Source organism: Sardina pilchardus, chromosome 22 (genome assembly GCF_963854185.1).
Source record: "Sardina pilchardus chromosome 22, fSarPil1.1, whole genome shotgun sequence".
NCBI lineage: Eukaryota > Metazoa > Chordata > Actinopteri > Clupeiformes > Clupeidae > Sardina > Sardina pilchardus.
In genome coordinates this window covers 26,805,784-26,823,115 of record NC_085015.1, presented here as the reverse complement: position 1 = coordinate 26,823,115, position 17,332 = coordinate 26,805,784, and the positions used below count along the sequence as shown (strand labels likewise).

General features: G+C 40.6%; 1 protein-coding gene across 2 annotated transcripts in view; it reads left to right on the top strand.

Annotated features, from left to right (window-relative positions):
* Positions 1-1,598: 1,598 nt before the first annotated feature.
* spata20 (spermatogenesis associated 20) overlaps positions 1,599-17,332 on the top strand; it is a 30,867-nt gene continuing 15,133 nt past the window's right edge. Inside the window, exons 1-12 of one of the 2 annotated variants that reach the window (XM_062526265.1) lie at positions 1,599-1,918; positions 4,493-4,636; positions 4,759-4,823; positions 5,126-5,280; positions 6,063-6,206; positions 6,728-6,929; positions 7,071-7,201; positions 10,853-10,957; positions 11,270-11,344; positions 13,238-13,450; positions 13,781-13,973; positions 15,690-15,858. In XM_062526265.1, coding sequence (XP_062382249.1) covers positions 1,728-1,918; positions 4,493-4,636; positions 4,759-4,823; positions 5,126-5,280; positions 6,063-6,206; positions 6,728-6,929; positions 7,071-7,201; positions 10,853-10,957; positions 11,270-11,344; positions 13,238-13,450; positions 13,781-13,973; positions 15,690-15,858 — 1,787 coding nt within the window. In that variant the 5' untranslated portion in view covers positions 1,599-1,727. The remainder of the gene's footprint in view (positions 1,919-4,492; positions 4,637-4,758; positions 4,824-5,125; positions 5,281-6,062; positions 6,207-6,727; positions 6,930-7,070; positions 7,202-10,852; positions 10,958-11,269; positions 11,345-13,237; positions 13,451-13,780; positions 13,974-15,689; positions 15,859-17,332) is intronic. The other variant, XM_062526266.1, reaches the window with a different exon arrangement.

Here is a 17,332-nt window from a genome sequence, read left to right as displayed (position 1 = left end):
CGATTTTGCCAAACTAGCAGGTGTAGTATGATGATAGGGAGACCCTAGATGTGTGGAGTGATTTTGGAAGTGCTATATGCAATAAGATTTTTTCTTCACAATAAAATTATACTATAAATGAACCAAGCCAGCTGTTACTAAATTATCATTATCATGCCTGGTCTTCATAAATGCTAAGGCAGGTAACTCCAGCACCTAGAGACTGGACAGTTCCCGCCCAGCCACCCAGACAAAACAAAAACGCTCGGTCATTGGACTTGAACAAACCTTTAGTTCCTTACATCCAACAAATACATTTGACCTATTTTTATAACTTTGCAACAGTTACTGTTCACATGGATGCAATAATATGATTTACAGTATATACCAAACTGAATATCAGTAAATGTAGGCCTACTTACAGTAGTTGCTGTCCATCCCTGCCTGTACATCAACTCACATAATATTGCTTCTTTCATATAGATTGGGCGAAAATTTTTGTTATCCAATCTTGTTCATTTTCATAATAGCCCCAACCTGTGGTGTACTATAAGCAAATTACTGTACTACTTGTACTGTAGGTGGTGAAAGGTCATGGAAATTTCCTTCAAGGTCATTGAAAAGTCATGGAAAGGTTTTGGAATGCTGTCAGTGAAAATGGGTGGGAATGCTGACATCAGTTATACACTAATCCAGCGAAACACGGAAGTAACATAAAACCGCCATTACTGCGTGACTGGCTGCTAAGAAATTAGTCCGTTGGTTCCATAGGCGGCTGTTGCAGAGGTTAGCTGTCATTAATACACGTCTTAATACCTTATGTTGTTAATAAATTACCTTCATTGGTAAGTTTTGGCACAGTCTGACATCATTGATCCAATGTTCCCTTTCACCTGACATTTTCTTTCATGAGTGGGATCTCTTGTTAGACATTCTCTGACAGGATGCTTTCATTGAAAAGCACAGGCAAGTGTCACTCGTCACACTCGCAGGCACGCAGTAATGGCGATATTCAAGATGGCAGCGCCCATAAAGTTCGCGCTGGATTAGTGTATAGAATGTGGGCAAGTACAGGGCCGGGGACTCACCAACACTCAGTCAGATCAGTTTTATAGGCCTATACCAGAGCCCGTCTACGGTCTTATTAGACATTCTCTGCCTATACCTTTGCAAATAGCCTACTGCAGTTGTTTGGAAGTACACAGCAGTCAATAATATCATGCCCAAAATATTGCATTTCTGCAGTAAAGAAGAATAGGCTGTGCAGTTTTTTTCTTGTCCAAAGTATTGCATTTCCTACATGAGAACTGCAAATAATTCCTCCAAAATAGCAGTTTTCACACTTAATAGTGAAGTTATTTTTGTAAGGATAGTGTGTGGGTCAGTATAGGCCTGCGGACCCAGTCGACACTCAGAGAAACAACTAGTCATTTTACTGTGCGTGAGCCACACCTTAGCCAGAGCAAATTATTTGGGACAGTTTTCAGTAAGTGAGCCATTCTTGGGCCAGCGACTAGGCCAGAGGTGGGCAAACACAGCAAGGGAGTGGCCCAGAGGTGGGCCAGACATATTTTGCTCTGTGGGTAAGCCTACATCTGTGCCCTCCTCTCCGCATTAATGGAAGCACGCCAGCCACCTGTCACACACGACTTCACAAACATAACGGCAAAACATTCAGACATTTGGACAGCCGCAGATATTTATATAACCTGGGCAAGAGTGGGTTAAAAGACTGCGGCGAGTGCAATATGCTGAGGCTGGCCTGTACTCATGCACTGTCTTCAGCTAGCGATATCAATTCGTCTCGGATTTTAAACCATGCAGTGTTTAGAAGGGTAAATACGCATTCTCTGGTTATCAATCGTGAACGTAACATTGCACAAATCCCATTCCATGACAGCTCTCCAGTACTCGTCAGGTTTAGGACGTCCCGCAACAGGTAAGTAGACTCAAACTGGTCTACAAGCTAGCCATTTAGCTAGCTGTCGCCTTGACCCAAACTGCTGTGTGATAAAGGCAAACTCAACCCTCAAGAGCTAGCATTCTGCAGCTAAATTTCTTAGTGGCTAGTTGATAAACTAGCTGTGTTATAACTTAATTTACTGTAAATTGAACCAAACCAAACGTGAACTTGTTTACAGTTTGAATGGTAACATGCTTTAGCATAACATTACGACGTGGACAAGTATCACGATAGGGTGGGAGTAGTAATAACGTTAGGTTTAGGTTTGTTTACAATTTATGAAGGTTATTTACGTTTGTAAGTTTGTGCTAGTAACGTTAATTAATCGGTTGACACTGCACAAAACATGCCACCGAAATAGCATGCTAACTCAATGCGCGGGCAGAGCATAGACCTAAAAGAAAGCGGCCGACAATGCTGTTTTCCTCATTATGTTCCCATGAATAGCATTCCCTGTCCTAATTAAGGGTAATCTCGTTGTTACTTCATCAGCTGTTGTCTCCTGTGCTGCTGTGTGAAATGCTTAGCCATGGCCGTAATATTTCCGGGGCATGTTTAACTGACTCGCAGTTGCATGGGAATGTTGATGGAGGCGTTGTGGCCAAATTAAGATCATGGGATGAAGTAGAACAAATAAGTTCTAAATATTTTGTACGAATTATTACACTTCCATAGACTTGCCGAGTGGTAGGTTGTCACTATTGCAACAAAAATGCCTACAATGAAACGAAATTAAAATAGCCTATGGGAATCATGTTGGTGTTGCCAGCTGCTTGACAAATTATTTGATTTATCGTCATAGTCTACTCTTTGTTGAGGTGGATATAGCCTCAATTCATTGCTTTGGCTAACTCAGTTACAGTCTTTTACAGTCTATGGTTACAGTAGCCCATTTCTAATGAAAGTTGTGTTTCCAACCACATCACTCTTCATCAAGGAATAGAATGGAATAGACTTTACTGACATGAAAATAGTTAGACCTTTGGTGAATTTGGTAGATAGAATTCCATGGTAAATAGTGAATCATAATTTTTTTAAAAAAAGCTATTGTGTTCATGGGCTATTTGAGATTAGGTCATGTGAATCGAAATGTTCACATTTGCACTAAGTGCCTACCCTGCCTGCTCCAAACCAGCTAAAAAGAAAGCTATAATCAAAACAGATGAGGGAAATACGTAATAACAGATGACTGGATTACATGACATCATGCATGTATATTACCACCAAGATCTGCTCTTCACACAGCATTCCTGTGCATGTATATTGTGCAAAGCACTCTATGGACACATAATGCATGGATTACCAGCAGTTGCATAATGGGAATAGCTCATTATAGAATAATGAAATGCCATTTGAAAAATGTCTGGACATTTTTAGTCTTGTGGGCTTATTATCCTCCATTATTATTTTATGGCCTGGGAATGGCCTTTTCATGAAGTTATTTCCATTGATCAAAGCCCATATTTTAACTAACGTCTGAACTTTACCTTTTGAGGTTCCCTCTTAATTAAACTTTTCTGACATTTGATGAGTGAAAACTGTTATAAACACCCCAATTTAGCATTTGATAATATGGGTCTTATGTTTGAAGGATAGCGCAGCACTGAAAGGTCACATTGATCAATGCATTGGACCAACAAATCGTAACATAAGCTTCATTAGACATTGGAAATGACCACTATTGTAATCTAATAGTCAGAGTGCAAAGCAAACAAACATGGCTTAGTAGTGGACTCATTATTTTGTTTTAGTCAAGACCTCTGCCGTCAGTTTATTAGGTCTTGCAATGGCACAAAGCAGGGGTCCATTCCAAGAGCTCCAGCTCACCATACAGGGATGCATGAGTATGGTGTGCTGCATTGAGACCCTCAGGGGAATGTAGCCAGCACTGCTATTATTTTTGAACATGAAGTCACAGCAAAGGAACAAGAAACCGCATAATAATGGCAAATGCAAACCAGTACAAACACTTGTAAGTAATGGAATTTATGCATCAGTTATTAAAACAACTTGAACTATTAGACTGATTGATATACCGTGACTGAATAACAATATCATCAGATACTATGTATTATGTCTTGAACATAATCAAGAGCAATATTTTTTATTTAATTTCACATGAACTGAGGAAGTCACCAAAATGACCCACCTCTTTCAATATCTTCTTTGGGCAAGAATATGCATACTGCTTCATTGTATTGATTCATTGTATTGAGGTAAATCCTTGATTTTTGTATACTCTCCATCGACTTTCTTGGACTCTAAGGGCTGTAGTATAAGATTCTCTCTGCTACTCTACGATGATTTCCATTAGGAACAGTAATTGCGTATGCTGTGGGCACACCATGAAACAAAATACTTGATGTTGCTTTTCCTCTACAATTATGCCCTCTGAGTGTGCATGTCAGTCACAGTTAACTACTGTAGGTACATTGATACAACAACATTGGCGACATTTTAGTACTAGTGTGAATGTTATGATTTTTTTGATGCACAAAGCTAATAGATTCTGTATTTTATTTTTAATATGTATATATTGTCTCTTTACAGGGCAGCTGGAGTAGTTTACTTCAGTATGGCGTCAGGTGGCGAGGGACCTGGTACCTCATCTCCAAGCCCCTACAAATACTCTAACCGTCTGAGTAAAGAGAGGTCACCCTACCTCTTACAGCATGCACACAATCCTGTGGACTGGTGAGACCACTTACTGAACTTTGAGTGAACCTTAGCTTCTGACTGAACACAAAGTTTGACTTTGTGTCTTGTAGCTGAAGAGAGTTTTGTGTTTGAACATGGATGAAACGTTCTGTTGCTAGGTTCCCTTGGGGCAAGGAAGCTTTTGAGAAAGCTAAAAGTGAAGACAAGCCCATATTCTTATCAGGTGAGAGTTTTAAATGAGATCACAACGTTGACACTGAAGGGTTTTTGTTATGAATGCTATTGATCTTTTATTCACAGAAGTGACATTTTGTTTCTCTACTACTATCATTTTTTAGACCACACTGCAATTTATAATATTTTAGGAACAGTTTCCCATGCATTAATTAAGCCTTAGTCCTAGACTAAAAGTAATGAAAATCTCCATTTAAAGCTTTAGGACTAGGACTAGGCTTAGTCTGTGTATGGGTAATTGCTTTGTGTAATGTCCTGCACACTATTTACATAAATCTTTTTTCATTTTAGTCGGTTACTCCACATGCCACTGGTGTCATGTGATGGAGAGGGAGTCTTTTGAGGATGAGGAGATTGGGAAAATCCTCAGTGAAAATTTTGTGTGCATTAAGGTGGATAGAGAAGAGAGACCAGATGTTGACAAGGTTTACATGACGTTTGTGCAGGTGAAGATTGGATGTTTTGTTTGCTTGATTCTTCACAATCAAAAATGTCCATAGATACATTAGCATTACATCTACTTTAAAATGCATTAGCGTTACAAAAAAAAATAAATTGTGTGTTAGGGGCACAGAAATTCTGATTGCTGAGCTTCAGAGTCAGTCTTTTTGTGCACCAGGTATGCTCACCAATCGGGGTGACATAAATTAAGACATTTGGAATATTGAACTGAATCAGTTCATTAACATTCAAAAATCATATCGCTTATTGCAATCACAATATCTGTCAGAAAAATCGCAATTACAGTAATTTCCTGTGTATTAGCCGCATTGTATTTAAGCCGCAGGGCTGTGTTTTATGCAAGTTAAAGGAACAAAACCATACTAATACCATATTAACTGTCCCCGTGTATCAACCTCATAGCGTAAAACATTTTGTAAAATCAATGTATAAGCCGCGGCTAATAGTCGGGAAATTACGGTAGATATTTCCTCCAAATTGTGCAGCCCTAGTCTAATAGTAGTTTAATATTATATGCTTGCAGTTTATTTATTTAGTGCACCGTTTAGTTTATTTTTACACTATTATAAATCCTTTAGTTTCTTGTTTTCTAAATGCTTTATGAATGTATCTAGTATATTTACTGTAGTATCTAGTGAACATATATTGGTGATAAAAAGAAAGTTTGGAGTAATACAACCTCTGTGTAGGTTCATCTTGGTACCACTGACATGTAAAAGCTGAGACAATGATTCATGGTGATGGGACTTTTTGGCTTCCCTACTAGGCAACAAGCGGAGGTGGTGGCTGGCCAATGAGTGTGTGGCTTACGCCTGATCTCCGACCCTTCATTGGAGGGACATACTTTCCTCCGAGGGACAGTGGGCGGAGACCTGGACTGAAAACCGTTCTCTCCCGAATTTTGGAACAGGTTGTAATTATACAGATTACGGAGAGCATTGTAGAACAACACAAATATTCATGAGCTAGATATTTCCTATTATTATCAAATGTTGCCACATCTGGAGGATACCCTTGTATGCTTTTGCAGGATTATATTAAAATATGCCCACTAAAATCAGATGAACATCAAATTTGGCAGCCAGTAGACACCCTTCGGCTTATCCAGTTGTTTGCAGAATGACATAACATATTTTTGTTGACTGTAGTCAAAATATCCTCCTAATGTGGTTTGACACTGGTGTGTGGTTTGTCACTACCCAGTGATGAGAGATTGGCATGGTCCCATCTGTTTTTAATACAAGCAAAAGCTGTCCCATCATGGCCTAATTGTGGAAAATGTGTCAATGCTAGGTATAAAGTGGATACATGTTTTTGTCCTACTGTGTTTGATTAGGCAGCATATAGGTAAATGTACAGTAGCTTGTACCACTAGCGAGTAGCCATAGTTGTTATTCTCCTCATACTCTCTTTCTGTGGTATGTGCTACAGTGGCAGGGGAACAGAGAGGCGCTAGAGTCCAGTGGGGAGAGAGCACTAGAGGCCCTCAGGAAGGGAACCACCATTGCAGCTAATGAAGGTCAAACACCTCCCTCAGGCCCCGATGTTGCCAACAGATGTTTCCAACAGTTGGCTCATTCCTATGATGAAGACTATGGAGGATTTAGAGAAGCGCCTAAGTTTCCTTCACCAGGTAACCAAGTTATTAAAAAATGGGTAAATTATATCAACATGTTTTGTTTGTTGCTCAGTCCCAGAGAGTGACCATTTTAAGGAAACTGAGCAGAGGACTAACTGCAGGCACTGATGGCACATCAATTCTCCTGCTTCACAGTGAATCTGATGTTCCTGATGTCATTCTGGGCGGAGAACCGCACTACCTCTGAGGGCGCAGAGGCCTTGGAGATGGCCTTGCACACACTCCGTATGATGGCACTCGGGGGCATCCATGACCATGTGGCTCAGGTAATCGCAACATGGATCACAACATAGTTTACTAATCTCAAACATAAGGTATTATAACAACTACCAAAAAGAAAACAAATGTAAACTCAAGGGAGACATACCAAAGATTTCTGGTAATGGCAATCACTATAATCAAAAAAAGGAAAGTGGGACACTCATAGATAGTCAAAACATTTAATTTATTTTTTATTTTTATTTTTTTTTTTAAGTCAATTTTTAAATGAGAAGGGTGTGACATTTGAACCCTTTCATACTTAATGAGTTTACCTACAGCTTGATTGTTTGTCATTTTTGTCAATTTAGGAAACCAAAACAAACTTGCCAGCAGATGGGGCAAGAGTAGCACATGCAAAATCTAAAAAGCACCCATCAAGTGGTAGAAGAGAGAACCAGCACACGTATGGTATTGCACTGATTTAGGCAATGACATAATGCTCAAGTCTTAATGGACTGGATCATCTTTATTGGAAGAGTATACCCTATTCTTCTGCTCTCCACTCTCCACCTTTTTAAAGGGTATCCTTTATATCTTAAACGTTTGTCACCATAATATGATCTGTGGTGCTAGTAGATAAAATTGTGCATTACTGTATGTCTTAATTTTCTGGATACTGTTTGATAATAAACACAACACTAATTCTTTGAGCCACACTACTGAGATTTGCTGAGATGGTACAGACATGAATGTTGCAAGAGACCATTAGAACAGGAATGGTTGATTTTTAGTGCAATATCTACAAAAGTGTACAGAGGCCTTTTATTAGCTACCACCTAGCCTGGTCATACCAAACCCTCGTATTAATATCGTACAGAGGGTCTGGACCTACTCCATTCAGAATCGATTTCAGGCAGGAGGCGTGAACTCTGTTGAAGTTTGAAACGATTGGGCCTGATTTTACCCAATCGCTAAAGTTTGGTCGTGACGAGCTAGAGGCTACAATGCGCATATGCTCGACGTCATCGTTAACACCCGCCTCCCCCCATCCCCCCCGTTCGCTGATTGTTCAGGATGGAATGCATCCTGAGAAATCGAGTCCAATAGGATCAGACCCATACGTAATGCTGTAGGGAAATGAAAATTGAGCGGAAGCTTACGGAGGGCTATGCCAGGCTAGCTACCATCCATCCTAGGTTCCAAAGGTACATTCTGTCTGCTAATCCAAAGCCTCACTTAGACAAGATACCTGCAGAAGTCACAGTAAAAAAACTGTGTTGCATCATTTTTTTGCGTTCTTACACACTCTCCCGTAATGATAAGGTAACAGGTCTCCTCTGTTCTCACACGAATGCATTTAATGGGTTCACGTCTCTGCAATCTTGCAAGAGTAAACATGCAAGGTCAGGTGTATTATCTTTGCTACAAACTATCCTAGCTATTATTGCCAAGGGTAGACCGCTCGGAAAGGGTACGACTAATGGTAGGGTCTGAGGTTGATAAATGACCACTTAGAGTTAGCATTCCATTGACCCCCCATTTATTTGGACGTCACTTTGACATCAACTAACTTTACATCTAAAGTGTTTTAAGCCTTTATGTGACCACAGGTTATTTTCAAAGAAATGCAACATTGTACGACTGACAACACACAGAGAAGGACACACGAGCACACATACAGACAGAGTAGACATGCACTTATTCAACAGACATGGAGAAGTTAGAATTATGTATTACAGATCCACTGCAGCATTTGCAGTTTGATGACTGTTTGTACAAATTGTTTGAAAGTAGTAATATGGTGTGAAGACATGGCGGATGCACTTAAGTGCTTCATCGGTGATGCTCATTGGGTGTCTCGGGTCTTGTAACATCATACACCCTCACCTGGGTGACCCAGTCAGGGACCATCACTCCAAATTGCATTCCAGTAGCAGTGATCCACAGATCAATCCTCTTGATCCAGAAACAAGTGGACCCTGTCTTTGCGGCCTCAGAGGTGGATGTGATGATGATAACTCCTCTTTTTTCCATCTCTATGATGCCAGGAAGTACAAATGCTCTGCAGAGCGGGCGACTCACAAAGACTCTGCAACCCACTCATACAGGCTCGCAGCTAGCTTGCCATCCCTGTCTCTTCTGGCTCAGAAGATTCGGCTTCTTTGTATGCTTTCACTTGTTTGCCTCCTCCATGCGGTCCTCTCCGTGTACTGTCAGTTTCACCATAACCAGTTGTTTTGAAGCCTTGCTCTCAGAGGATGTGATGTTGTCTGGGCTAGGAATGCACCAGTACCACTTTTTTTAGACTGAGTATAGCATGAGTGCTGCTACTTATGTGTGTACTTCCCGATATGAATTCTCAATAAGGCAGTATTTCTACCATATATGGGTATGAGTATATTCACACCCGATACAATACCCGATACCAGTATTGCTGCAACCCTAGATTGGGCTTTTATACCGCTCAGCTGCTGGGTTCATGCCGGGATCATGATAGCAACCCTCTCCCTGGGCTTTCAGGCAGCTCCTCTGCAGTGCTGGTGAGTGGAAGCTTCAGTGTGCTGCTCTTTCCATGCAGAGCTGCATTGTTAAGACTCTATGGCAAGCTGAGCCACCTGCGAAGGTAGATGGTGATTTTTCTTTCCAAGGTCTCAACTATCTGTACTTGGTACAGCAACACATACCAGAGAATACGAGGCTGTATGCCATGTTGGTAAATCCAGGATTTGAATCTTTCAGGCAGGTTTGACTTATTCACCCGAGCTAGCCAAGGTTTGAGCTCCTTGGTTGATGTCGGAATGGCAGCTGAATCTCAGAGGCTGCAGCTGACGACTGCACTCAGGCTCTTCACTGGCTTTCTGTTTCTAGGTGGGATTTGAGGGCCATCCAGGGTGAAGTGAGCTCTAGAGATGGCTAGAGAATACTTATGATTGTATATCATGTGCAGTGTGTGGATAGTTCTGTTTTTTCTTATGTAAACCCAGATGACGAGAAGGGACATATTTTCAATGGCTTTGATGTGTGTTTATTAGGCCCATAGTCCTATGCATTAAATGCCTTGGAGATCACGGCAGTGATTACACTTGGATGGTTTGAACTGTGATGAGACGTTATCAATTTAACGTATTTCATCATTTCACAATGACAAATGTGAAATCTTGTCTTGGTCACCCCAGGGAAATGCAAAATTATTATATTACAGTATTATAGTACTATAGTGTATTATTCCAGTTTGAGAAATTGGTTGAAATGTGTCTGGGAAAAGTAGTTCTACAAACAATACAGTTCTAGCGATTAAAACATTTAAATTAGCACCGGAAACGAACACAACGCAAGTGGCAACAGTGGAATAAGCGGGATAATCGACTTCAATGGACGACACGCCGTACGGTTAGTCAAAGTTAATGCACTTTTCTCCGCTTTGCGTCGGGCCATATCACCGTCTAGAACGTGCATTAACTTTGACTAACCGTACGGCGTGTCGTCCATTATCCCGTACATAATACACCATCTATAAAAGTTCTAGATTTTCTCAACTTTGACTGATGTTTTCTCCAATTTTACTGTTATTTTGTACTTTCTTTTTTTATAATTATATTTATTTGGGATTTTCTTTCGCACACCAGTACAGTTTTTAAATCAACATGTTATTTTGTGCTTTCAATAAGACCCTTGTCCTTTCTCTCTGTCCCTCGCCTCCTTGTGTGTGTTCTCAGGGGTTCCACCGTTACTCCACAGACTCCTCCTGGCATGTGCCCCACTTTGAGAAGATGCTGTACGACCAGGCGCAGCTGGCGCTGGCCTACATCACAGCGTACCAGGTGGGTTTGTTTACGTGCATCTGTATGTGTCTTCATTCAGGATAGTCATAGATCACCACCTAGACTAACACACTTATTCAGCAGAAAAGCTTGAAGGTTCATTTTATTGGGTGGGAAAGGGAATGCCCCAGTTTGCTTGTTTTCTAAGCATTCATTCTCCGCTAGGTGCTTTTTATAACGAATGTATTGTATTCTTTGGTAGGAAGTAGGGTTTTCTAAGGGCATGTCCTATTAGTGTAGAACATTTGGCTTGAAAGGCTAATAAACTAAGACAGAGCTCTACATATGTCTCTTTGGTTGGGTTCGCCACAGGTGTCCAAGGAGCAGTTCTTTGCAGATGTGGCCCGTGACGTGCTGCTCTATGTCTCTCGGGATCTGAGTGACAAGGTGAGCCATCTTCCCCCTCATTAGTGCTGGCGTCTGTTAGCCCCTGCTGACGCCGCACCGTACAACTGGCGACAGATTGCTGAAAATCTCCCACATAGCCGAAGCCCCTCGGTTTGAGGTCAACTCATTTCTGTACTGTAGGAAGAGCACAATGGCCAAGCCATAGTGTGGTGATGAATTGGCCTACCCTTACATGTAGAGGTCATGGTTAGGCTTAACTATATTAGTTCTGATTATGTTTTCTATGATTTATGGAGTAATTCTGTATTAAGAAAGTGATGGTCATTTTAGGTCACTGGAATAATTAATCTTATTTTTTATATAGTATAATAGTCATACCAGGTAGGGCAGGATTATGAGGCAAGTGTTCTGCTTTTTATGACTTAATGTGGAAGGACTAAAGGGGAGATTTTCTCTGGTTTTAGTTTAGTTTTGAAAATGTTTTATATTGAAGTAAAGATATTCTTTTTGAAAAGTGGATTAATGCTGTAACGTTAGCAATTTAGCAAAAAAGTACAGGTAATGTAATGAAAAACAGTGATATGTTAGATATTGCAATGAAAAAATTAAGAGGGTTCCTTTCTGGAGCTTCAAATGTTTGGCCCATGATTTTGTGCTAATCTTTTTATTATTATTATTTACAGTCATGTTAAATTACACTTGCAATTTAAGAGAGGAAGTGGGGAGCTGATGGCTTAATAATGCAAGTAGTATGGATCTAAATATTCCTAAAATTAGAGTAGCTTGCTCACTGCCACCCCCAAAGACATGCCTGTGATGATGAATATTGCTCCTTTTTAAATTTCTTAGGTTCTGTCATTAATCTTCCGGTGTCATTTTGGCAACTGCAACATGGAAACTATCAAAGATGGCACATTTATATCAGTATTTTACAAAGCGTTTTGAATAAGGTTGCCATATGTCATTTAAGATATTTTGCTCACTCTCTCTGTAGTTTTGTTGAGTTATGATCATCTGCCAGTGGAAAAAAAGCAGATATTTCGCCAAACTGCCAAAACCTCAGAGAGAAACATATTAACATAAAAATAACACTTCTTGTATATCATTGCATATGATTAGCTCATTACATCATTTTCAGTTTGGATCAACATTCATTTACTGTGCCCAAGTCCAATTTGAATTCATTGGAATGGTTCCTGACCACAGTGAACACAAGGAATGTGTACTGGTAGAACAAGGCTGATGTGCTGTAATCTTTGAGTTTGAGCTTTTATCCCTTTGGGTCTTTACATGTGCTAGTATTCATAAACCCGGTTGTGTTGCCTCTCCCTTTGCATTGTGGACACACACGCGCGCGCGCACACAAACCCACCACACCACTACAGTACATTATCACAGTCATTTTATGTTCTAGGACAAACTGTGCAACCCCTCACAATATACTAAAGTGCAGCCAAACTGTCCCTGCATGGATGTATGCATAGGTCAAATCCATATTTGTGTACTCTTGATTCCACATGACCTATCACACTTATAATCCAAGCGACAAAATCAATGAAATATATGTCAGAAAGACTATATTTGATCAGGTCTATCACTCAGCTGTGTCCTGTGTGATATGTGTATGGCAAGTGTGCTGTAGTTATTAGTTCACAAGTCAAAAGCGTCCATAAAGCATCTTAAACAGCTGTCTTTTCAGCACTACAGCCTGCCTTTGCCTAGCTAGTATGCCAGCATGGTATCAAGTGCCATAATTATTATATCTTCTGTTTTTAGACTGTTGTTGTCGACATGAAATGTCATGAGTCATCTGTTTTATGATAATTTTGAATGACATTTCTTCATTATGCATTAATAATGTAAGCCTCCAAATAGTGTTTGGGGGATCTCAGTTGACAGATCCTATATTCCTCTTTATGCTAATCTCTGCAGTCTGGGGGCTTCTACAGTGCAGAGGATGCGGATTCTCTGCCCACGCCTGAATCCAGTGAGAAGAAAGAGGGGGCTTTCTGTGTGTGGACTGCTGCAGAGATTAGACAGCTGCTGTCTGAGACAGTAGAAGGTGCCACTGGTGGAGCCACCAAGGCAGATATCTTCATGCACCACTATGGCGTCAAAGAACAAGGCAATGTGGAGCCTGAGCAGGTGTGTGTGTGTGTGTGTGTGTGTGTGTGTGTGTGTTGTGTGTGTGTGTGTGTGTGTGTGTGTGTGTGTGTGTGTGTGTGTGTGTGTGTGTGTGTGTGTGTGTGTGTGTGTGTGTGTGTGTGTGTGTGTGTGTGTGTGTGTGTGTGTGTGTGTGTGTGTGCGTGCAAACGAATGGGTAGACATTGGATAATATTCAGGTACAATACAACCAGCACAGATTTGCATTCCGTGAATAGTTGCTGAGTATCTTGAATGCCTAATTTCCAGATGTGTATGTGTGCATTACGAAGTGATGTTTAATAGCAGACTTTGTGTTGACTTTGAGGGTAGGATCCACACGGGGAGCTCCTGGGCCAGAATGTGCTCATTGTCCGCTACTCTGTGGAGCTCACAGCAGCCCAGTTTGGCCTGGATGTGGAGAGGGTTAATGAGATCCTGGCCAGCAGCAGGACGGAGCTGGCTGGAGTGAGAAGAGCACGACCCCCACCCCACCTGGACACTAAAATGCTGGCCTCATGGAATGGTACGGGCTTATGGCTCCATATGATCTCAACCCTCAGGGCATGGACGGATGCCAGAGGGCTAATTTGAAATGACTGCCCATTTAGAGCTGATGCGCTTTTTGGGCATTCTCACAGGACTGTGCCATGTCAGGATAACTAATGTGAAGATTCTGTCACATGTAATGGTTAAGGCTCCAGATCGGCTTTGGGTCCAAGATTTATCGATCATCCGTTCAAACTAATTATCAGTGAGATGCTATGACCAAACAGCAGCCTGTGACAGTAAGCTGTTATGGCATCTACAATTCTAAGCGCTTAGAGTGACAATTACCATTGATGGTAACATGACACTGAAATCTACATGGACAATGATGGCAAATGACAGGTCAGGGTTTTGCCAAGCCAAGCTCATGTCAATGTTTATTAGTCTTCTCAGTCACAGATTTAGAGTAAGAAAGTAATATCATTGTATTCATTTCCAAAAAGTCCTTTGACAACACTTGGGAAAGAAGTAGTCATATCATTCACAGCCTAATAGCATGTCCTGACAGGATGCAATGCAGACAAACATTAGCAATAAAATTTGTTTACTTACATTGTCTTCAATTTGGAGTGTCCTGACTACAAGCGACATAAGCAGTGAGAAATATGTTGTAAAAGAACAGCATATTCAACAGTCTGTGTAGACAGACATACAAGACAGTCACTCGCTCGGATCCTATTAGGACATTGTGTAATACAGAACATTAATACAACAGTTGATCAGCTAATATTCCTACACCATATCAATTTGTCATTGAGATCAAAGATAGTTGTTTCTATTACTTGATGTTTTATTCACCTATGAAATGGTTATCTTGGGGGAAAAACATTAATTTCAAGTTCCTCTCAGCCTTTTTCAAAGCCTTCAGGAGTATCTTTGGGCCAGTTGAAAGATTGGATGAATAATGCATTGGGGGACAATGGTGACTAATGAATTAAAAGCTTGAATTAAATGACAGGCATTGTTTAATCAGTCTTTTTGTGCATAGCACCTCCATTATCCTTTCCAAATTGAAACCCATTTGATGTCTCTACCTGTAAAGTCACTTCCCTTTCTGGCTACAACATCTGGCTGCTTGTGGTGTAGGGAGATATGGAGAAGTTTGACTAAGTAATGAGTCGGCAGTTTTAAAGTTCTTCTGCAATAATAGATTACACTATTGCCATGCATCATTGACCTGGAGTGCCAAGTGCAAGACATGCAAGACACTGACATTGGTTATAATGTTGGAAAAGCCTTTAATTAAAGGGTGCCTATCATGTTATGTCGTTCCGATAGAAGTCTGTGATTGAGGCACAGCATTGCTTGTAAGCAGCTTTAGTGTGATAGACATACAGTACAAAGTAAAGTTGTTATTAGTCAGCTACAAGGCCAAGGGTAGACACTACTGTTACAGAAGTAAATTAATGAGTAAATTCAATTCTAGTTAGGGACTATGCTCCTAAAAATGATGGTGAAAAATGACTAAGTTATGTTTTAAAATGTTTTAAATGTATGAACCTGAGAATACACTTTTATATATGTGATAATTATTTGTATAGGTGTACTAATTTCTTTGAGAGAAATTCATTGTGAACATATTGAAGGACACATCTGAGGCTTGTAATTGTGTGTGACAATTACTACTACTACTACTACTACTGATAATGATAATAATAATAATGGTAATAACCATTTCTCTCCCCCACCCCAGGTTTGATGTTGTCTGGGTTTGCTTGTGCGGGAGCAGTGCTGGGAGATAAGGCCCTGCTGAAGAGAGCTGAAGAGGCAGCGCGCTTCCTGCAGAAGCACCTCTGGGATGAGGGGGACCGCAGGATGTTGCACTCGTGTTACCGTGGCCAGGAGATGGAGGTGGAACAGATGTAAGCCTGCAGCATTCTCTTTCTTAAAAGTCTCTTTAATGTTGCTAAGCAGCAGCCTCAGAAATAAACCTTCACTTGCTGGAATAGGCTGAAGTCCTTAAGAGGGACTCTTAATTAAATAGTAGGTTTCACAACATCTTGGCATGCTACTGTTGAGTGATTTTGTTAGTATATTTTGCACAGTGTCCGGTGCTTTTGGAATGTGTATAAAGGTAATGATATGTGTAAATGTTGGCATGGCTGACGGTTTAGGATAAAATTGGTTTCATTATCCTAGTGAGCAGTCAAGTTGAATATAAATGCTCATCAAGATGTTTAGGATGCCAGTGGCACGAAAGACTTATGCCATTTCACCATGAGTCAGTACCCCATATAACAGTACAGGTATCATGGTACCATTATCAGTACAATAGCTCTCAGAATATGGGATGGTATGACAGCATGTGAGACAGCCTATTAGTGACATGCCAATGGCATGACAATTAATAATGGCAGTAACATGACACTTGCACAGCGAAGGGACATGACCGTCATGATGATTTATGATATGATATCATATCAGATCTTCTAGAACATGTTTATGATGTTTTTTTGCAAAGTTCAAAAGAAGTCTTACCTAGGGTTTCAAAACAATCTAATTAAGTTTGTTCAATTCAGTAGAACTTCATGTAGCTTTGAGTTGTTTTTTTACCTTTGGGTTGTTTTATTATAGGTTTGACAGCTTTGAGTGTTTTGATGTGTTTGGTGAAAACTTTCCAGAGAAATAAGTGACAGTTTATCATGTGTATTTGTCACTCCCGTCATAGCTGGCTCTTCACTTTTTTCAAAGCTATTCCCACAGGTTCCACACTACTTGCAGTGAATAGACACTGCAGAAACAAGTGCTTAGAGTAAGACAAAAATCACCCAGGGAATACTCTCCACAGAGGTGGTTTGCCAACACGTGCGACAACTGTTGATGAAAAATGACCGGGCTCCCTTACCCATTTATCATACGACGTACAGCCTACCTTGCTCTAGAAATGTTCCGACTCCCATTTCTGCACATTCTGCTGTAGGCGCAGGGAAAGTAGCACACCTACTTCATTTTCACAATCAGCTCGTGCCCTGTAATGTTCAGGGTTGGTGTCTGATAAACAGATGTCTACACTGACCCTAGGAGTCATAGATATGTAGAAATATCAAACCAACAAGACATTTATTCTTTTGACAGTTTAATCCACTGGCACTAATTTGGTTGCAGTACAGACACAATTTCACGTTCTTGGTACGGCAGCAAAAACACCCAATCTCATTGATAAAACATACAGTAGGATGCAGAGAAAACTGTTGACCTCTGATTTATGTTAAGCATGCTTCTGGTTTGTTACTGTGCTGTAAGCTTACCTCAGACTTTCAGGTGTTGAGCCTGGCTTGTACCACTTGTACAACAGTAATTAGTGGTTGTAGCATGCAACCCCACCAAGTATTACCC